Source organism: Sander lucioperca, chromosome 10, assembly GCF_008315115.2.
Source record: "Sander lucioperca isolate FBNREF2018 chromosome 10, SLUC_FBN_1.2, whole genome shotgun sequence".
Classification (NCBI taxonomy): Eukaryota; Metazoa; Chordata; class Actinopteri; order Perciformes; family Percidae; genus Sander; species Sander lucioperca.
Genome location: NC_050182.1, coordinates 2,087,348 through 2,109,456, shown reverse-complemented (window position 1 = coordinate 2,109,456; position 22,109 = coordinate 2,087,348). Strand labels below are relative to the sequence as shown.

The following is a 22,109-nucleotide window of genomic DNA, read 5'->3' as shown; positions in this document are numbered from 1 at the left end:
TCTGTCTGTCTGTCTGTCTGTCTGTCTCTCTAACCTGTCTGTCTCTCTCTCTCTCTCTGAGTGTTTTTCTGTCTGTCTGTCTGTCTGTCTCTCTAACCTGTCTGTCTGTCTGTCTGTCTGTCTGTCTGTCTCTCTAACCTGTCTGTCTCTCTCTCTCTGAGTGTTTTTCTGTCTGTCTGTCTGTCTGTCTGTCTCTCTAACCTGTCTGTCTATCTGTCTGTCTCTCTAACCTGTCTGTCTGTCTCTCTGACCTGTCTGTCTGTGTGTCAGGTGTGGAGTGGGAGCGGAGAGTGAAGGAGTTTGATGATGAAGAGGAGGATGATGAAGAGCCCGGTGTGTGGACGAGGCTCCGCAGCCTCCTGCTGAGTCTCAGCCTGCAGCTGTATGACCGCCTGCTGGCACTACACAACGCTGCACACCAGGTCACACACTCACTACACAACGCTGCACACCAGGTCACACACTCACTACACAACGCTGCACACCAGGTCACACACTCACTACACAACGCTGCACACCAGGTCACACACTCACTACACAACGCTGCACACCAGGTCACACACTCACTACACAACGCTGCACACCAGGTCACACACTCACTACACAACGCTGCACACCAGGTCACACACTCACTACACAACGCTGCACACCAGGTCACACACTCACTACACAACGCCGCACACTCACTACACAACGCCGCACACTCACTACACAACGCCGCACACCAGGTCACACACTCACTACACAACGCCGCACACTCACTACACAACGCTGCACACCAGGTCACACACTCACTACACAACGCTGCACACCAGGTCACACACTCACTACACAACGCTGCACACCAGGTCACACACTCACTACACACACACACACACACAGACACACACACACACACACAGATAGACACACACACACACACACACACAGACACACACACACACGCACACACAGATAGACACACACACACACACGCACACACACACACACACACACAGATAGACACACACACACACGCACACACACACACAGACACACACACACACGCACACACGCACACACACACACACACAAACACACACACACACACACAGATAGACACACACACACACGCACACAGACACAGACACACACACACAAAGTGATAATATTGGTACATATTGTCTGTAAGATTGCTACTTTACATTCATGCTTTATTTGAGTTCAGTTACTATTAAAGCTATTTCTTTCAATATAAAATAAATACATATTGTCTCTCTCTCTCTGTCTGTCTTTCTAACCTGTCTGTCTGTCTGTCTCTCTCTGTCTATCTAACCTGTCTCTCTCTCTCTCTCTAACCTCTCTGTCTGTCTGTCTCTCTATCTATCTGTCTGTCTGTGTCTGTCTGTCTGTCAATCTAACCTGTCTATCTATTTAACCTGTCTCTCTCTCTAACCTGTCTGTCTCTAATATCGTATATCGTGGTATAAAACGTGTGAATTACACCCTATCAGCAGGCTCTATTCCTCCCGTGTTCCCTGCAGGTGGGTCTTGGTTGGGTCCTCCAGACGGTCTGGGAGTTGCTTCAGAACCTGCAGAGACTCCTGGCGGCGCTGGCCTACCGGGCTGAGCGACTCCGAGAGCTGACCATGCGCGAGCTCAGAGGCTGGGCCGCCATGTTGGCTGAGCTGCGTCCCGTACGTCAGATCAGAGAGCTGCCGCTACAGATCCAGCAGCCTCTTGCAGACGTGATGGAACTTTCCCAGATGCTCCTACAGCTGGTGATTAACGGCACGCCGCTTTACGACATGGTGAGACACGCTGACAGACTCAGATTATTATTCTAAGTGTCTGACAACATTATGGAAAGGATCCCTACAGAGATAGACCTTTTAGTTAAAGAGTAAGATCCTTTTAGTTTAACATGAAACAGCCCCATAATCACCATCACCAAACTCCACCAGACTCCATGTAAATAATCACTACTTTTAGCGTGTATAGAGCCAGCATATTTCCACCAGACTCCATGTAAATAATCAGGACTTTTAGCGTGTATGGAGCCAGCATATTTCCACCAGACTCCATGTAAATAATCAGGACTTTTAGCGTGTATAGAGCCAGCATATTTCCACCAGACTCCATGTAAATAATCAGTACTTTTAGCGTGTATGGAGCCAGCATATTTCCACCAGACTCCATGTAAATAATCAGGACTTTTAGCGTGTATGGAGCCAGCATATTTCCACCAGACTCCATGTAAATAATCAGGACTTTTAGCATGTATAGAGCCAGCATATTTCCACCAGACTCCATTTAAAAAATCACTACTTTTAGCGTGTATAGAGCCAGCATATTTCCACCAGACTCCATGTAAAAAATCAGGACTTTTAGAGTGTATAGAGCCAGCATATTTCCACATGTAAATGGGTGAATTAAGGGTTTATTTCAACCAAACCAGAGTGGTGATTGTTGGAACAGTGGAAAGATGAACCAAGACGGACTTTGGTAGTTTTATTTAGTTTCTGTCCACTTTTAATGAAGTGTGTTTTACGATGATAAAAGTACTAATTATTTTACATGGAGTCTGGTGGGTTTGGTGATGGTTGGAAAAAAAAACTGAGTTTCCCTTTTTAAGTATTTAAAATAAATCCCAGCTTCTATCCGATTATCATCAATTGATAAATCATTTATTATTGATGTGTATTTTTCTTTTGGTGGAGCTAGACTAACAGTTTCCCCTGCTTCCAGTCTTTGTGCTAACTAAGCTAGCCTAAACATCATCCTGAAGATATCACAGATTATAGAAAAATAAATCATCTGAGTATGATTGTTTGTTTTTCAGCTCCAGCAGCCGTCTGCTCAGGAGGTGGAGGACTTCCTGAACCAGGACTTTACGGCCCATGGTTCGTCTCATCGCAGATCCGCTAACAGTCTCTTCCTGAAGGCGATGGATGGACGTCCTCGCCGCCCTCGGAGTCGCGCTGCCCAAGGCTCCATGGACTCCCAGACCCCCGACCCCCTCAACGGCTGCCAGCGCTCCAGCCTGAAGGAGCTAATGGCCCTGAAGGTGGAGGAACAGCCGCCCGCCCAAATTGCAGAATCCGAGAACGCTGAAAAAGCTGAAATTGCAGAATCCGAAAACGCCAAAATTGCAGAATCCGAAAAAGCCGAAACGGCAGAATCTGAAAACGCCAAAAACGCCGGAATTGCAGAATACGAAAACACTGAAAAAGCCGAAATTGCAGAATCTGAAAAGGCCGAAAACGGCGGAATTGCAGAATCCAAAAACGCTGAAAACGCCGAAATGTCAGAATCCAAAAACGCCGGAATTGCAGAATCCAAAAACGCTGAAAAAGCAGAAATTGCAGAATCCGGAAAAGCCGAAATGGCAGAATCTGAAAAGGCCGAAAACGCAGAAATTGCAGAATCCGAAAAAGCCAAAATGGCAGAATCCAAAAATGCAGAAAACGCAGAAATTGCAGAATCCGAAAACACTGAAAAAGCCGAAATTGCAGAATCTGAAAAGGCCGAAAACGCCAAAATTGCAGAATCCGAAAAAGCCGAAATGGCAGAATACGAAAACACTGAAAAAGCCGAAATTGCAGAATCCAAAAATGCCGAAAACGCCAAAATTGCAGAATCCGAAAAAGCTGAAATGGCAGAATCCGAAAACACTGAAAAAGCCGAAATTGCAGAATCTGAAAAGGCCGAAAACGGCGGAATTGCAGAATCCAAAAACGCTGAAAACGCCAAAATGGCAGAATCTGAAAAAGCCGAAATGGCAGAATCCGAAAACGCTGAAAAAGCCGAAATTGCAGAATCTGAAAACGCCGAAATGGCAGAATCCAAAAACGCCAGAATTGCAGAATCCGAAAACACTGAAAAAGCCGAAATTGCAAAATCCGAAAACGCCAAAATTGCAGAATCCGAAAAAGCCGAAATGGCAGAATCTGAAAACGCCGAAAACGCCAGAATTGCAGAATCCAAAAATGCCGAAAAAGCCGAAATTGCAGAATACGAAAACACTGAAAAAGCCGAAATTGCAGAATCTGAAAAGGCCGAAAACGCCGAAATTGCAGAATCCAAAAACGCCGAAATTGCAGAATCCAAAAACGCCAGAATTGCAGAATCCGAAAACGCTGAAAACGCCGAAATTGCAGAAACCGGCTACGAAAAAAAAGATGAAAATGCAGACATGGGCAACGACGAAAAAGCCGACGACGCCGAACTGCTTCTGACGCCGCAGTTAGTCTTTCAGAGCCAGAAGGCCTTCGAGGACCCGACGCCCGACTCCCCCGACAACGCAGAGAATGACGACAACGCTGAAGCCGGTCTCTCCTCCCGCGCTGCCCGAGGCTCTGCGGACTGCGGTCTGAAGGTGGAGGAACCGTCCAGCGCCATCGCCCACCGCCGGCCATCGGCCGCCGAGCTGCTCCTCGCGCCGCTCAAACAGTTCGTCTCTCAGAGCCAGAAGGTCTTCGAGTTACTGAGCCCCGACAACGCCGAAAACGCAGAGAGCGCCGAAACTGACGAAGACGTCGAGCGTCTCCTCGAGCCGCTCAAACAGTTCGTCTCACAAAGCCAAAAGACCTTTGAGTTACTGAGCCCCGACAATGCAGACAATGCCGAAAACGCCGAAATTGCAGAATCCAAAAACACTGATGACACCGACAGCGGCAGAGCATCGGCCGACTGTTAAACGCCACGGCGTCCGATTGTTCGTACACGTTCACCAACAGAGCGATCGGAAAATTAGTTTAAATCTCTGAGAAAGGAGTCCATCCTTAAATCGGTAGGTTTTATTTTACTATAACAAAACAAACAGGAAAATAAAATATATTTATGAAATGTTTTTCCAGAGCTTTCGGCCTTCTTATCTCCACAGCGCTGTGGAGTCGGTGAGGATTAACCTCTGGGTAGTTTGTATTTCTTTAAAGGTCCCATGACATGGTGCTCTTTGGATGCTTTTATATAGACCTTAGTGGTCCCCTAATACTGTTTCTGAAGTCTCTTTATATAGACCTTAGTGGTCCCCTAATACTGTATCTGAAGTCTCTTTATATAGACCTTAGTGGTCCCCTAATACTGTATCTGAAGTATCTTTCTGAAGTCTCTTTCCCGAAATTCCTTGGTGCAGAATTAAAGCCACTAGAGCCAGTCCCACAAAGGCAGAGCAGGATACCCAGGGCTCGGTTTACACCTATCACCATTTCTAGCCACTGGGGGACCATAGGCAGGTTGGGGGAACTCATATTAATGTTAAAAAACATCATAAAGTGACATTTTCATGCCATGGGACCTTTAAATTGCCAATATGTCTCGTTTCTTCAAACTTCAATCATCCACCAAACACCAGACGAGTCACTGGCAGAATAACCTGTTTGGCATCGGCAGAGAAATTTGCTAAATTTTTCATGGGCGCAACCCACATACTCTGCCCTGCTGCTCATCCTACAAATGCATATTCCTTACAAATTCCTTACTTTTTGTGCTAAGTTTATGATAACATTATCAGTTTCTCAGCCTTTAAACTGTCTGTATTAACTCTGACGTGTTTAAAATAAAGATTTTGGATCACATTTAAAAACTTGACTCAGATTTATCTGTTCATTTTGCTTTTAATGTGAAAAAGAAACAAGTTTATAAACATAAAGACAACTTTACATTTGACAAAATGTAATGAAATACTTTTAATGCCTCAATCTTAAAATTATAAATATAAGACTTTACATTCATTCAGAGACAGACAGACACGGAGAGAGACAGAGAGAGAGAGATAGATGGAGAGAGACAGACAGAGAGAGAGATGGAGAGACAGAGAGAGACAGAGACAGACGGAGAGACAGACAGCGAGAGAGAGAGGCAGAGAGAGAGACAGACAGACGGAGAGACAGACAGATGGAGAGAGAGAGAGAGAGAGATGGAGAGACAGACAGACCGACAGACAGCGAGAAAGAGAGAGAGAGAGACGGAGAGAGAGAAAGAGAGAGTCCGTCTGTAACATGGAGAGAGAGACAGAGCGAGAGAGAGAGACAGAGCGAGAGAGAGACAGAGATGGAGAGAGAGAGAGTCCGTCTGTAACAAAAAAAGGCCTCTGTGGTCCTCACTGGTTAAAGTGTATTTGATAATAACGTGAAATTAAAGAACCATAACTCTGTCACACAGAGGAGGGTTAAGGCACTGACTAACGAGGGCTGCGGTGGTCTCGGGTCGGTCTAAAGCTGAACATCGATTTCTGTAAACTGCCGACTCGTTGAGCAGCAACATGACTCAGCATTTGATTGATGAACTGACTGATTTGGACCCTTCAGTCGGTCCACAAACTGCTGCTTTCTGTCTGCAACACACACACACACACACACACACACACACACACTATAATGTACAGTACAAAGACAGACAGACAGGCAGACAGACAGACAGGCAGACAGCTGCTTTCTGTCTGCAGCTCACCTGAAACACACACAAAACTCTAATGTGCAGTTTAAAAAGTGGAAGATCGATACTTGGCGTCGATAAAGTATTAGCACGGGGAAATACTCATTTAACTCTACTCCCCCCCCCCCCCCCCAGAGTCTGAAGAACTGAACGTACAAATAAAACTTTGCAAAAGTAGAAACATAAAACATTCACACTAAAAAATATAGATATATATAAAAAAACAAAGTATAAAAAATAGTTTGAGAACACAGAATAAAAATAAAGTCAGTTTCAACCTTTGCAGCATCATGTGACATCGTCGTGTGACATCATCCTGTGACAGCGTGTGTGACATCGTCGTGTGACAACGTCATGTGACATTGTCCTGTGACATCCTGTGACAGCGTCGTGTGACATCGTCGTGTGACATCGTCGTGTGACATCGTCATGTGACATCCTGTGACATCGTCGTGTGACAACGTCATGTGACATTGTCCTGTGACATCCTGTGACCGTCGTGTGACAGCGTGTGTGACATCGTCGTGTGACATCGTCGTGTGACATTGTCCTGTGACATCCTGTGACAGCGTCGTGTGACAGCGTCGTGTGACATCGTCATGTGACATCGTCGTGTGACATCATCATGTGACATCATGTGACATCGTCCTGTGACATCCTGTGACAGCGTCGTGTGACATCGTCGTGTGACATCATCATGTGACATCATGTGACATCGTCCTGTGACATCCTGTGACAGCGTCGTGTGACATCGTCATGTGACATCATGTGACAGTGTCGTGTGACGGCGTCGTGTGACGGCGTCATGTGACTGTCCTGTGACATCATGTGACATCGTCATGTGACATCATGTGACAGCGTCGTGACATCGTCGTGTGACATCGTCGTGTGACATTGTCCTGTGACATCATGTGACATCGTCCTGTGACATCATCCTGTGACAGCGTCGTGTGACATCGTCATGTGACATCATGTGACAGCGTCGTGTGACATCGTCGTGTGACATCGTCATGTGACATCATGTGACAGCGTCGTGTGACATCGTCATGTGACAGCGTCGTGTGACATTGTCATGTGACATCGTCGTGTGACATCGTCATGTGACATCATGTGACAGAGTCATGTGACATCATGTGACAGCGTCGTGTGACATCGTCATGTGACAGCGTCGTGTGACATCGTCATGTGACAGCGTCGTGTGACATTGTCATGTGACATCGTCGTGTGACATCGTCCTGTGACATCGTCCTGTGACATTGCCGTGTGACATCGTCATGTGACATCATGTGACAGAGTCATGTGACATCATGTGACATCGTCATGTGACATCGTCCTGTGACATCATGTGACATCTTCGTGTGACATCGCCGTGTGACGTCATGTGACAGCGTCGTGTGACATCGTCATGTGACATGTGACATGTGACAGCGTCATGTGACATCGTCCTGTGACATTGTCGTGTGACATCGTCCTGTGACATCATGTGACAGCGTCATGTGACAGGAAGAGGAAACAGATCCAACAGGTTTGAGGCTTCAGCTCAAAGTTACACTAAATCTCGGCTAATATAATATTATATTTTATATACTTTCTCCCGAGAAATGCGTGCTCGTTCCTCGGGACTGTTTTAATCCAAACCGCCATCTTTTACCTAAACTTAACGAGTCATTTTGGTGCCTAAACTAAACTGTCGTCACGGTAACGGTGTCCCCATCTAGCCTCAACCCTGTTATCCCTCCTGTTGTCCTCGGGTGAAATTTGACCCATATTCAAAAAGTTTCTATATCAGAAATTTGGGTTTCTTTCAACCAAATTGTCAAAAAAATGATGTGCATGGTTCCCTACAACGCTCTTCACCAGTAAAATAAAAGATCAGCTCTCTACTTTCATTGAATTTATTCAATTTTACAGCATTTGGAGAAAATAAATGATAAAAGAACATTGAAAAAAAGAGACAAAAATGTCAGAAATAGCTTCAAAAACGTGGGGAAAAAAACAACGAAAAAACGTAAAAAGGGACAAAAACATTGTTAAGAAGTGACAAAAAAAAATAATTAAAAACTTTGGGGGAAAGGGACAGAAGTGTCGAAAAAGACGAGCACAATTTTGGAAAAATAAAGTAAATTTTGACCCAGAAAAATTTAAAGTTGCACGGTGGACGGGACGACAACATGAGGGCTGAAATGTCAGACAGTTGAGTTTAGACACCGAAACGAATAGTCCCGTTTAGGAAAAAGATGGTCTGGGTTAAAGAACGTCCTGAAGAACAAGCAGCCAGCGTCTCCTGGGTCAAAGGGTTAAAATGATATTATATTACATACAATGTAACGTAATATATATTATATTAGCCCAGATTTAACCTAACGTCTAGCCGTAGCCCTTCCAGACACTGAAGTCACACACAGTTCAACGTTGAGGATTTTTCCCACTGTGTGTGTGTGTGTGTGTGTGTGTGTACACACGTGTGTGTGTGTATGTACACGCGTGTCGGTGTGCGTGTCGGTGTGTGTGTACGCGCGTGTGTGTGTACACGTGTGTGTGTGTGTGTGTGTGTGTGTGTACACACGTGTGTGTGTGTGTACATACATGCGTGTCTGTGTGTGTGTGTACATGCGTGTGTGTGTCTGTGTGTGTGTGTGTATGTACACGTACGTGTGTGTGTGTGTATGTGTGTGTGTGTGTCTGTCTGTGTGTGTGTGTGTGTGTGTGTCTGTCTGTGTGTATGTACGTGTGTGTGTGTGTGTGTGTGTGTGTGTGTGTGTGTGTGTGTGTGTATGTACGTGTGTGTGTGTGTGTGTGTGTGTGTGTGTGTGTGTCTGTGTGTATGTACGTGTGTGTGTGTGTGTGTGTGTGTGTGCGCGTGTGTGCGTGTGTGCGTGTGTCTGTGTGTGTGTGTGTCTGTCTGTGTGTATGTACGTGTGTGTGTGTGTGTGTGTGTGTGTGTGTGTGTGCGTATGTACGTGTGTGTGTGTGTGTGTGTATGTACGTGTGTGTGTGTGTGTGTGTGTGTGTGTGTGTGCGTCTGTGTCTGTGTCTGTGTCTGTGTGTGTGTGTGTGTGTGTGTGTGTGTGTGTGTGTGTGTGTGTGTGTGTGTATGCACCCAAAGTCAAGTTTTACTGGCCCCTTAAGAAAAAATACATTATAAGAAAATGTTGAAAGCGTCAAGAAACGTCAAAAAAAATATCTCAAAACCAAAAAAAAAAAACTGTAAAGTGTCGAAAAACGCTGAAAAGAGTTGATGTTTCTGCCATCGTGCAACCCTTACTGTTGAATGACATTATGTTAGCTTAGATTTTGGGAGATTTAGTGTAACTTTGGACTGTAGCTGTATCCCTTCACACACAACAGCCCTCCAGACAGTTTGAACTTCACTTCCCAGAATCCTCAGGGAAAAAAGTTCCGTCTTCCTCCTCTTGGAGTGCCTCCAACCCGCCGACAGTTTGATCTTCACTTCCCAGAATCCTCAGGAAAAGGTTCCGTCTTCCTCCTCTTGGAGGGCGACGTGTCCATCAGAGCCTCTCGCAGCCTCTTCCTCGTCTCCTTCAGTCTGGCCTCGTATGACATCACTTCCTGTTCTTCCCGCGCCGTGACCTTTGACCCGCTCGGCGCGTCAGCAGCCACGTCGGAGCCGAGCAACCGGCCGGCAGTAGAGTTCTCTTCGGCCATAAACGCCGCACTCAAACGCCTCATTCTCTTCTGCAGTTTGTTCAGAAAGAAGTCGTCCTGCAACAGATTACAAGTACTCACATTTTTTGGTGTACTTTTACTTTCTAAAGTTGTTCTTAAAATCTGTACTTTTACATTTTTACTTCTGTAAAATGTTTTGTTTGAAGTATTTTGCTACATTTTGAATCCGTTACTATGTCAAATGTCTCCAAATAACTCCACCAGACTCCATGTTAATAATCAGGACTTTTATCAGGGTAAAACACACTTCATTCAAAGTGGACAGAAACTAAATAAAACTATCAAAGTCCATCTTGGTTCATCTTTCCACTGTTCCAACAATCACCACTCTGGTTTGGTTGAAATTAACCCTTAATTCACTCATCTACATGTGGAAATATGCTGGCTCTATACACGCTAAAGTACTGATTATTTACATGGAGTCTGGTGGAAATATGCTGGCTCTATACACGCTAAAAGTACTGATTATTTACATGAAGTCTGGTGGAAATATGCTGGCTCTATACACGCTAAAAGTCCTGATTATTTACATGGAGTCTGGTGGGTTTGGTGATGGTGATTTCGGGGCTGTTTCATGTTAAACTAAAAGGATCTTACTCTTTAACTAAAAAGGTCTATCTCTGTAGGGATCCTTTCATAATGTTGTCTGTGTGTGCGTGTGTGTGCGTGTGTGTGTGTGTGTATATACACGCATCTGTCTGTGTGTGTGTGTGTGTGTGTGTGTGTGTGTGTGGCCAAAGTCAAGTTTTACTGGCCCCTTAAGAAAAAATACATTAAAAGAAAACGTTGAAAGCGTCAAGAAACGTCAAAAAAAATGTGGAAATATGCTGGCTCTATACACGCTAAAAGTCCTGATTATTTACATGGAGTCTGGTGGAGATATGCTGGCTCTATACACGCTAAAAGTCCTGATTATTTACATGGAGTCTGGTGTAGTTTGGTGATGGTGATTTCGGGGCCGTTTCATGTTAAACTAAAAGGATCTTACTCTTTAACTAAAAGGTCTATCTCTGTAGGGATCCATCCCATAATGTTGTCACACACTTAGAATAATAATCTGAGTCTGTCAGCGGCAACAACAGAACTTTTAGTGGACGCTGACTGATGCTGAACATTTGTCCGTTAGGGCTACATTACTGGGATGTTTTCTAGACATTAACATGTGCGAGATGAAGTTGGTTTACCGGTGAAGCGTCTTTGAAGAGCCTCCGGACGTCAGACAGGAAGTCTGCAGCGGTCTGATACGCAGGAGAGCCGCGAGTCAGGCGTTCCTTCATCCAGTCCAGGTGAGTCTGGAAACAACCAAACACCAATCAGCGTTAGTGTGGCGGCTGTATGTGTGTGTCTGTGTGTGTGTGTTTATCTGTGTGTGTGTGTCTTGCTGTGTATCTCTGTGTCTGTGTGTATGTGTGTGTGTGTATGTGTATGTGTGTGTGTGTGTGTGTGTGTGTGTGTGTGTGTCTGTCTGTGTCTCGCTGTGTGTGTGTTTATCTGTGTGTGTCTTGCTGTGTATCTCTCTGTGTCTGTGTGTGTGTGTGCCTGTGTGTGTCTCTCTCTGTGTCTCTGCGTGTGTGTAAGTTAAGTTTGTAAGTTCATTTGATTAGGACAATGCACATTTATCAACATTTCTGTAAATGTGCCAGTGTTAGGAAACCCACGCAAACACGGGGAGAACATGCAAACTCCACACAGAAAGGCCCGGAACGACCTGGATTCAAACTCAGAACCTTCTTGCTGTGAGGCAGAAGTGCTAACCACTGAGCCACGGAGTGTGTCTCTGTGTGTGTGTGTGTGTGTGTGTGTGTGTGTGTGTGTGTGTGTGTGTGTGTGTGTGTGTGTGTGTGTGTGTGTGTGTGTGTGTGTGTCTCTCTCTCTCTGTGTATGTGTGTGTGTATGTGTGCCAGTCATAGGTGCGATTGGCAAAGGACCAAAAAGCAGGAAAATATACGGCGCACCTACCATGATGCGGCGACAGCAACCCCCCTAAACACACACACGGTGACATCATTTATATACATTTAATCAAATACAGTACACAGTGCAAAACAGTGCACATTGAAAACCTACCTATACTTTTAGGAAGGCTATATATACACACACACCGTTTGTTTTTCTTTGAGATGATTTCGTCTAACTTGGTGGTCATTTAGAAGGCTTAGAGTTACTGAATGCATCTGCCAGACTGTTAACCTGCACACTCAGCACGCGTCCTTTATGAGATGTGTAATAGTAGCCTACCGTTGATAGGTGATTTAGCAAACACAGGCACTTTAGGTTGTAGGTTTTTAGGAAAAATGAATTCTCTTTAAACTGATTTTGTATCCATCTGAATATTTTCTGAAACTAATAGTGGCTAAGACTGTACTATTTCAGAATACCGTATTTTCTGGACTATAAGTCACACTTTTTGTTCATAGTTTGGCTGGTCCTGCGACTTCTAGTCAGGTGTGACTTATATACCAGTCCCTCCAGAAAAACGTGATCGCATAATTCAATGCATAATCAGCCAAAGTCTGCATATTTATGCGGGGGACGCATTTTTTCAAATACGCCGCACTTTCGCCGCATAAATTGCCGATTTCCGCGCAAAATATGCGGGGCTTGCATGATTTCATAATCCCCACATTTTCGTTGCAAAAAAAGTCACATATATCTTAGCAGAGTGTTGAAAAATGTTTTGTATACTTCACACAAGAGCAGCCATTTTCCCCTGTTGCCATGGGAACGTTATGAAGTGACGTAATTACGCGACGTGAACATCATCGAAAAGCTGCAAACCCCGCGATGAAGCCACGATGAAACCGCAGTTTTTGCAAGTTCCCGCAATTTCATCGCATAAAATTGCATAAATATCCCGCATATTCCATCGCATTTTTTAAGAAAACGTGCCGCATAATCAAGGATTTTTGCCCAAAACAATCACAAAAAAACTTTGCATTTTTCTGGAAGGACTAAAGGACTAAACCATGCTAGCGCTAGCATGTGCGACTGCCAACAAAGATGTTACAGCAGTGAGAGGTCTCACTCTGTAGCTAAAACAGAGACCTGAACACAGGGTGAAAAGAGGAGCTGCAGCAATGTGAAGTACAACTAAAATATGGTGTTTTTTGAAAATTAAACCATGTAAACCTATTCTGGTACAACCTCAAAATACAATTATGAACCTGAAATGAGCATAATATGAGCACTTTAACATGTTTTTAAATGATGACTCATACTGACTGTCATGAACCAAGGAGTAAACATTACCGTCTACAGCCACGAGAGGGCGCTCTAGGCTTCTGACAACTGTACGCTGCTCCTGGCTGGCTTGTCAGGTTACTTTAGCCTATTCAGCCTCCCAGGTATGTTCTTTATTCTATGGTGCAGCTGAATAACTGTTAACGTGTTACGTTAACATACCAAACACCTATTCAGCCTGTTCTGTGTGCTATTGTGTAGTTGAATAACTTGGCTTTCCAGATTTCAGATCTCCAGATTAGATTTTGTGAAATACATTTCTAAATAAATGCAATTTAGAGTCCAGTGCGACTTATTTATGTTTTTTTCCTCTTCGTGACGCATGTTTTGACTGATGTGACTTATACTCCGGAGCGATTTATGGTCTGGAAAGTACGGTGTACAGATTTTTGTTGTCTGCTGCTTTGAACGAAGGTCCATCGTGACAAATGAATGGACTGCTTATGGAGAGACGTAGGACATGAACCAGAGGCACAAAAACACGTTGACAGGGGTGAGCTGTCATTATGTTTACTGAGGTTAGGGTTAGTGTGTGTGCCTGTGTGTGTGTGTGCCTGTGTGTCTGTCTGTCTGTCTGTCTCTCTCTGTGTGTGTGTGTGTGTGTGTGTGTGTGTGTATGTCTCTGTGTGTGTCTCTCTCTCTGTGTGTGTCTGTGTGTGTGTGTATGTCTGTGTGTGTGTGTGTGTGTGTGTGTGTGTGTGTCTCTCTGTGTGTGTGTGTGTGTGTGTGTGTGTGTGTGTGTGTGTGTCTCTCTGTGTGTGTGTGTGTGTGTCTCTCTGTGTGTGTGTGTGTGTGTGTGTGTGTGTGTGTGTGTGTGTGTGTGTGTGTGTGTGTGTGTGTGTGTGTGTGTGTGTGTCAGTGGATGCAGCGCTGCAGAATGTGAATCAAAGTCTTCTCTCCCAGGCTAACCCCCCCCCCCTCTCTGTCAACGCCCAAAAAACACGGTGAGCAGGTGAAGCAAACAAATATGTTATAACTTCTGCTCAAAGCACCATGAACACGCCCACAACCTACAACATAATAATCAATGTAGATAGAAATGAGACCATCAACAACATAGAGTATGTGGCTCCTACAGTCAGCTCCAGTATGAACGCTGTCCTAGCCACCTAGCTCAGGGTTATAACGCTCCCTGTTACACTCTGCACCGCTGTTTTCTCCCTTGATGGCGTAAACCTGCGCTAGCTAACGGTGCACAGAGAGCAATTCACATATCATGTGTAGGCGGCTTTACTTGGCTTGAAAAAAAACTAATTTAGGGCTTAGTTGATGAGATAAATGTCTTAAATTTCATTCATAATGGTCTTAAAAAGGTCTTAAATTTGACTTGGTGAAACCTGCAGAAACCCTGTTTCACATATCTTTTTAAATTCACCTTTTTAGGGTATTTACATATAACTGATCCCCGTGTGTTTCACCTCAAAATGTTCAGAACAAACTCAGCTTTCTGTATATTGAGCCCCAAATCTTTCAGAGAGCAACGTGTGAAGAGATAATTTGGCGCTAAAGCTGAAAACGTTGATGTTGGCGTTTCGAAATTTCTCAAATCTCTCGAGACAACAAACCTACACTGTTGTTTTGGTGTTTGAAATAAGTTCACAAAAGTCTTGGTTTCACAAATAAATGTCTGAAATGAAATTTTGTAATATCGCTTTATGAGTAGGAGTGCTGTCAAACATCGCTTGGACTCGCCGGTGCGTCGAACATCGATTGTTTGGTTTGTAAAAACAATGAGAAATGTCACCGCAACGATGCAGAATCATCTGCGTCTGCATCACGATGCATCAATTCATTTCAACAGCCAACTACTTAAAATACTTTTACCAAATCCTTCCCAGTGGAGCTGTGCACTGGGAAGGACGAGTGTTTGAAAGAATGGACGTATTGCTGGAGAAGAGAGAGAAAAGGAACTGACCTCACAGAGTCGACTGCTGGCTTTCACCTTCAGGAGCAGCAACAGCTTCTCACATCTCTGAAACACAAACGGATGTCAATTCCCACGGCGATAACCCAATTACATAAGATGTGTGGGGGGTATGACTATATACTCAGCATAAAAAGGAAAAGTCCTGTCACTTTCAACTGCTTTTATATTTTAAGCAAACTTAACATATGCAAATATTTGTATGAACATTAAAAGATTTAACAACTAAGGCATAAACTGAAGAATTTTCACAGACATGTGACTAACAGAAATGGAATAATGTGTCCCTGAGCAAATGCGGCGGGCTCAGACGCAACGTGCACGGGCTCGGGTAGAGGTCGGGCTTGATTTTTTTGGGCCCGATCTAAGCTCTAGTAGAAAGGTCTCTTTACTTTCCTAATTCTCTCATAACTGGGACCTTAATTGCCTACCGCCCTTAAGCTGTTACTGTCTTTTCGACCGTTCAGCAGGTGCATGTTCATTAATTGTTTATGGTTCATTGAACAAGTATGGGAAACATTGTTTAGACCCTTTACAGTGAAGATCTCTAAAGTTATTTTGATTCTTACAAAAGTACCTTTAAAATACAGTGTCCTGAAAAGGGGCGTTTCTTTTTTTGCTGAGTTTATATGGGGAGGTGTATGACTGGAGGAGGGATGGGATATATAGATAGATAGATAGATAGATAGATAGATAGATAGATAGATAGATAGATATATATATATATATATGACTGGAGGAGGGATGGGATATATATATATGTATGACGATAGATCGATAGATTGATAGGGGTATGACTGGAGGAGGAATATATGTGAAGTACTGTGCAGTAGTTCCATTTATTTATGACATTAGGCCTGTTAGGGAAGTGCAACATACTCCTTTTAACAGTATTCTATGTATTGATGTGTGTATGTTATGCGTTAGATAAATAGTGCTGGAGATGTCTGGTTTTGTGTTGTGGGCTACGTGTCAACATGCCTGTACTGTGCAACAAATTGCCTCTCGGGGACATTAAAGTTTTCTAAGTCTAAGTCTACACTCCAGACAGGAAACTCTTTCCTAAAAGACATGCGTGTGTGTCCTCTGACCCTCTGGTTGAGCAGACTGAGGCCGAGACTCGCAGGTCTCTGTGGGCGGTGGGACAGGAAGGGGTCCGAGGGGTCCGACAGGTCCTGACACAGCGAGCACGCCCAGTCCGCCCTGCAACACGAACACACCGTTTCAGAGTCAGTCCCTCGCTGAACACTTTTCACACCTTTAAAACTCACTTCAAACAAACAGTGGCTTCTAGAAAACCAGAGATGCACTCACTTTTAACGGTCACACATTTCATCACACACACTTTCACTGTTAAATTAAGTGCAGTATAGAGGTGGATGAATCATCTCTTTGTCATGTTTGTTTTGTCAATGTATACGTCACCATTATGTGTTTTTTAAACATTAATATGAGTTCCCCTAGCCTGCCTATGGGTTAGGGTAAATCCAAAATCTGGAAGCAGCAGCCAGATCCATGTGATGCGTTCGTCCAATCAGCTGCCGGTTTTCATTTTTCAGGCGACAATACAGATTAGCGCCGCCTGCTGTTATGGAGACATATTACCAGTCCCTCCAGAAAGAGTTTTTTTGTGATTGTTGCGGCACGTTTTCTTAAAAAATGCAAAAAAATGCACTTGCAAAAACTGCGGTTTCATCGTGGCTTCATCGCGGGGTTTGCAGCTTTTCGATGATGTTCACGTCGCGTAATTACGTGACTTCATAACGTCACTTCATAACGTTCCCATGGCAACAGGGGAAAATGGCTGCTCTTGTGTGAAGTAAACGCAACATTTTTCAACTTTCTGCTAAGATATATGGGACTTTTTTGCAACGAAAATGCGGGGATTATGAAATCATGCAAGCCCCGCATATTTTGCGCGGAAATCGGCAATTTATGCGGCGAAAGTGCGGCGTATTTGAAAAAAATGCGCCCCCCCCCCCATGCAGAAATATGGTTGATTATGCATTGAATTATGAGATCGCATAATCACGTTTTTCTGGAGGGACTGGATTACGTCTCGTCTCTTCGGTGTGTTCTGAGGCACTTTGTTGACCAACTCGAGGAGACTGATCAGTCACACTGGCTTTACTGCCAACGGTCGGCCGAATGGTTGGTCTGCAACGGCCTTAAAAGTTCTGTTGTTGCCGCTGACAGACTCCGATTATTATTCTAAGTCTCTGACAACATTATGGGATGGATCCCTAAAGAGATAGACCTTTTAGTTAAAGAGTAAGATCCTTTCCATCCATATCCATCACAATATGTCGCAGCCTTTCGCAATGTGTATATTGCGATAACGATAAAAAACGATATATTGTGCAGCTCTAGTTCTTGGTGTGAATGCCGACTTACTGTCGAGACTAGTCCCCCCCCCCCCCAAAGGCCGTTCTGAGTCAGGAACCCTGTTGGCTGATTGGTTCTTTGGATGTTACTAGTGATGTCAGTTAAATGCGTTATTAACGGCGTTAACACAAACCCATTTTTACAGCGTCAATTTTTTTTATTGTGAGATTAACATTCTTTTTGGCCTAGCAAACTGTCGTTTTTTTTCACATGCAGTTGCAACAACTAGTAACGATAGAAAACTACAACACCACACCGGATCTAGCTAGACGTTAACAAAACAGGCACGCCGCACACACTTGTTTGGGCTTGCGAGCTGGCTAAAGAGTAGTACTTACCTGCAAACTAGTCATTTTGAATGGGGTCCGAGACCCGGTGCTAATACGGCATAGTTAACTATGACATTAATGCGATTAATCACAATTAAATATTTGAATCGTTGGACAGAACTAGTTCTTACATGATGTCCGGTCTGACCGGAGGAATGTGGCAGTCTTGGTGGAATCCGCGGCCGCAGGACATACAGATGATGGACGCGTTGGCCAATCGGCAGGCGGAGCAGGCGACCATCTGCACAGCCAGAGGCGAGCCGGGAGGCGAGGGAGTATCGATGTCATCTGTGGCGTCATCAGAGAGAGACTGTGACACAGCAGATAGGAACACCCGAGTCATGGTTAGTCTGTATTTTCAGTTCTTAACCGGTTTAAAGACGTTATCTGACTGGAGCTAAAGTTAAATTCCTAAACACGCAATCAAACAGGTAGAATTTCAATAAACACTTCTGTAATCTATTTTTATTTTACGACTTTATTCACTTGTCTTTTGCAGCGCTTCATTAAAAGTACTTAGTAACTTTGCAGCACTGTACCCGAGTGTCTTGGCCGATCTCTTCCAGGTAAATGTCATCGTCCGCGTCGCCTGCGAGCAAACGAAAAGAAGGAAGGGGATGTTCCAGGCGCTGCGAAGGCACAGGCAGCCTGAACAGAAACACTCTGGGCTGCCAATGGCTCAAACTGTACTCCGATACTCCAGGTTTGGCGACTCTGTTTGATGCTACGGCATCTCTGTCCGACAGTTCGGAGTCTCTGTCCGATGCTTTGGCGTCTGTCTCCGATGCGTCAGCTTCAGGTTCTTCAGCTTCACTTTCTGTGACCTCAAGTGAAAGTTCAAGTTCTTCGGCGTCTCTGTCCGATGCTTCTGCATCTCTGTCCGATATTTCGGCATCTCTGTCCGATATTTCGGCGTCTCTGTCCGATGCTACGGCGTCTCTGTCCGATGCTACGGCGTCTCTGTCCGATGCTACGGCGTCTCTGTCCGATGCTACGGCGTCTCTGTCCGATGCTACGGCATCTCTGTCCGATATTTCGGCATCTCTGTCCGATGCTACGGCATCTCTGTCCGATGCTACGGCGTCTGTCTCCGATGTGTCAGCTGCAGGTTCTTCAGCTTCACTTTCTGTGACCTCAAGTGAAAGTTCTTCGCCGTCTCTGTCCGATATTTCAGCATCTCTGTCCGATAGTTCAGCATCTCTGTCCTCTCTGTCCGATATTTCAGCATCTCTGTCCGATATTTCAGCATCTCTGTCCGATAGTTCAGCATCTCTGTCCGATAGTTCAGCATCTCTGTCCGATATTTCAGCATCTCTGTCCTCTCTGTCCGATATTTCAGCATCTCTGTCCGATATTTCGGCATCTCTGTCCGATAGTTCGGCGTCTCTGTCCGATAGTTCGGCGTCTCTGTCCGATAGTTCGGCGTCTCTGTCCGATAGTTCGGCGTCTGTCTCCGATGCGTCAGCTTCAAGTTCTTCAGCTTCACTTTCCGTGACCTCAAGTGAAAGTTTGCGTTTTTCGGTGTCTTCGTCCGATGCTTCACGTTCTTCGGCATCTCTGTCCGGTATTTCGGCATCTCTGGCCAGTATTTCGGCATCTCTGGCCAGTATTTCGGCATCTCTGTCCGATATTTCGGCATCTCTGTCCGGTATTTCGGCATCTCTGTCCGGTATTTCGGCATCTCTGTCCGGTATTTCGGCATCTCTGTCCAATATTTCGGCATCTCTGTCCGATGCTTCACGTTCTTCTGCATCTCTGTCCGATATTTCGGCATCTCTGTCCGGTATTTCGGCATCTCTGTCCGGTATTTCGGCATCTCTGTCCGGTATTTCGGCATCTCTGTCCGGTATTTCGGCATCTCTGTCCAATATTTCGGCATCTCTGTCCAATATTTCGGCATCTCTGTCCGATGCTTCACGTTCTTCTGCATCTCTGTCCGATATTTCGGAATCTCTGTCCGGTATTTCAGCATCTCTGTCCAATATTTCGGCATCTCTGTCCAATATTTCAGCATCTCTGTCCAATATTTCATTATCTCTGTCCAATATTTCGGCATCTCTGTCCAATATTTCGGCATCTCTGTCCAATATTTCGGCATCTCTGTCCAATGCTTCACGTTCTTCTGCATCTCTGTCCAATATTTCTGCGTCTCTGTCCGATGCTTCACGTTCTTCCGATGCGTCAGCTGCAGACGGTTCTCCTGCAGGCGCCAGTTCTTCGGACACGGTTGAGGTGGGTTCGTTCTCCGCAGGTTCCTGCCGCCTCGGGGCGAACTGCTGCACGCCGCCGTCGCAGGCGGAGTCCGCCACGGCCCTCACCACTGGATTCTGCTGCTGCTGTTGTTTGGGAGAAGAGGACCGAGGGTCGATACCCGGGCTGAGACGCTGCTCGCAGGATGGAGACGCAGCGCGGCTGGCTGTAGAGGAGTTTACTTCCTTCAGAAGTTGATGCTGTTCTTCTTCCTGCGTTTGGCACGGCGCCGCTACGGGACTTGGCACGGCAGAGATCTGGTTTCCGGTGATGGGGGCAGGAAGGATCGGTCTGGGGGCCCGAGTCAACTGTCCTGGGGTTGAAACTGCAAAGATTAAATTAAATAATTTTGATTCAATTCAGGATCCTGCCATCGATTTCATCACAATCAGTTCAATGACAATCATTTACTTACAGACAGACAGACAGACAGCAACTACAATATGACTTGACAGTTTTATTACAGTTTTAATAAAAGGAATATATAAAAAGTGGGAATTTCAAAATACAGGTGATTGTTAAAAGTGTAGAGCTGCAAAGATGAACAGATTACTGAATATCTTTGAGTTGGTCTTTAAAATGTGGATCAATGTTTCCCAAAAAAGCCCAAGATGACATCCTCAAATGTCATGTTTTGTCCACAACTCAAACATATTCAGTTTCCTGTATATTTAAATAACACTTGCCTGATGGAAACTCCTCTCGGCGCTATCGGCGCTTTCACGCAGTACTTACATACTACTACATACTTCTGTACTTCTGTACGTACTTCTGAACTAGTTGTACTACTGTAGAAGTTTGGTAACATTCCGGGCATTATTAGTGGGGTAATTTACGAGATACAAACGTGGATCCATTAGCGCCTGCACTAAGCTAACCAGCTGATAACGCTAACCGACCAACGTTATAACAGAGGGGAAAAAAGCTTCTGGGGGGGGTGTTTGGCTCGAGGTCAAGGTGCAAAGCAGCATAGGGTGAAATTACTTTGAAAATGGTGAAAATACACTTTAACAAGCTGACATCACACAGGTTTACCTGGTTTTACATAAAAAATGACTTGGCCTGATTAATAGTTTATCAGAATAGTTGGAGATTAATTTAAATAGTTGCCAACTAATAATAATATATAATAATAATAATAATAATAATAATGGAAATATTCTCTAGTTGCAGCCCTACCTGGGACGATAGTTCCCATCAGGCTCTTCTGCGGTTCGGGTCCGGTGTTTCCTGGCGATGGCAGCACGGCCGGCAGTGCGGGCTGCAGCAGCGCGAAGCAGGACACCTGGTATGCGCTCTGAGTGTTGCTCAGCAGCATGGCGGCAGTGGCCGGCTTCTTAGCAACCAGAGACTGTTGGACGAGTTCGAGGACGGCCGTTTGGGGGAGACAGAAGCGGGGACGCTGGGGGGTCTCGGAGTCAGAAACGGTCTGTCTGCGTTTCTTCGGATGCCGGACCATTTGAGTGGCGCTCGCCATCATGAGAGCTTTGGAATGATTGGAAGATGTAGGAGGAAGACTCTGTTGATTGGACGAGGACTTCCAGGAAGTAGTGGGACAGTTGGGAGGAACAGGTGATGAGTCTGTGTTCCCGGTTCTCCCGCAGGTGGGGGGAGGCGGAGTTACGAACTGATTGGAAATCGTCTTCTGGGACGGAGCCAGATTGGCTGGAGGGGGCGGTACTAAAGACGGGGAAGAGGAAGTGAAGAGAAGCGCCTGGCTGGGCCAGGACGCCGATGTCGTGGAGGAACATTTAGCAGGAGGCGAGACAAGAGTCCTGGTTTGGGGGGAGGGTCTACCGAGGGGGACCAGACAGGGAGAGGAAGAGGAGGGAGAGGCAAGGGAGGGAGAGGAAGAGGAGGGAGAGGCGGAGGCAAGG

General features: G+C 45.2%; 2 protein-coding genes across 2 annotated transcripts in view; one reads left to right on the top strand and one right to left on the bottom strand.

Moving 5' to 3' along the window:
• The window catches only part of plin6 (perilipin 6), a 10,977-nt gene extending 6,137 nt beyond the window's left edge, over positions 1 to 4,840 (top strand). The window contains exons 5-9 of the mRNA XM_036006351.1: positions 271 to 422; positions 1,524 to 1,790; positions 2,822 to 3,137; positions 3,384 to 3,871; positions 3,986 to 4,840. Coding sequence (XP_035862244.1) covers positions 271 to 422; positions 1,524 to 1,790; positions 2,822 to 3,137; positions 3,384 to 3,871; positions 3,986 to 4,678 — 1,916 coding nt within the window. The 3' untranslated portion in view covers positions 4,679 to 4,840. The remainder of the gene's footprint in view (positions 1 to 270; positions 423 to 1,523; positions 1,791 to 2,821; positions 3,138 to 3,383; positions 3,872 to 3,985) is intronic.
• LOC116063561 lies at positions 386 to 22,109 on the bottom strand. Its single transcript, XM_036005795.1, has 10 exons — positions 21,412 to 22,109; positions 20,158 to 20,557; positions 19,721 to 20,118; positions 18,522 to 19,492; positions 18,114 to 18,292; positions 16,360 to 16,471; positions 15,260 to 15,316; positions 11,289 to 11,396; positions 9,683 to 10,140; positions 386 to 395 (listed from the first exon to the last, which is right to left on the bottom strand). Exons 1-9 carry the CDS (start codon positions 21,710 to 21,712, stop codon positions 9,865 to 9,867), a joined length of 2,802 nt encoding a protein of 933 aa, XP_035861688.1. The 5' UTR covers positions 21,713 to 22,109; the 3' UTR covers positions 386 to 395; positions 9,683 to 9,864.

What these genes read in the sequence shown, in the direction of transcription:
- LOC116063561 (XM_036005795.1), bottom strand. Translation starts at nt 21,712, where the DNA reads ATGATGGCGAGCGCCACTCAAATGGTCCGGCATCCGAAGAAACGCAGA. An exon ending in CAGAGATGCAGAAGAACGTG is followed by an intron (nt 19,493 to 19,720) that starts AAGCATCGGACA and finishes CCGAAAAACGCA; the next exon opens with AACTTTCACTTGAGGTCACG. An exon ending in TCTTCAAAGACGCTTCACCG is followed by an intron (nt 10,141 to 11,288) that starts GTAAACCAACTT and finishes AATCTGTTGCAG; the next exon opens with GACGACTTCTTTCTGAACAA.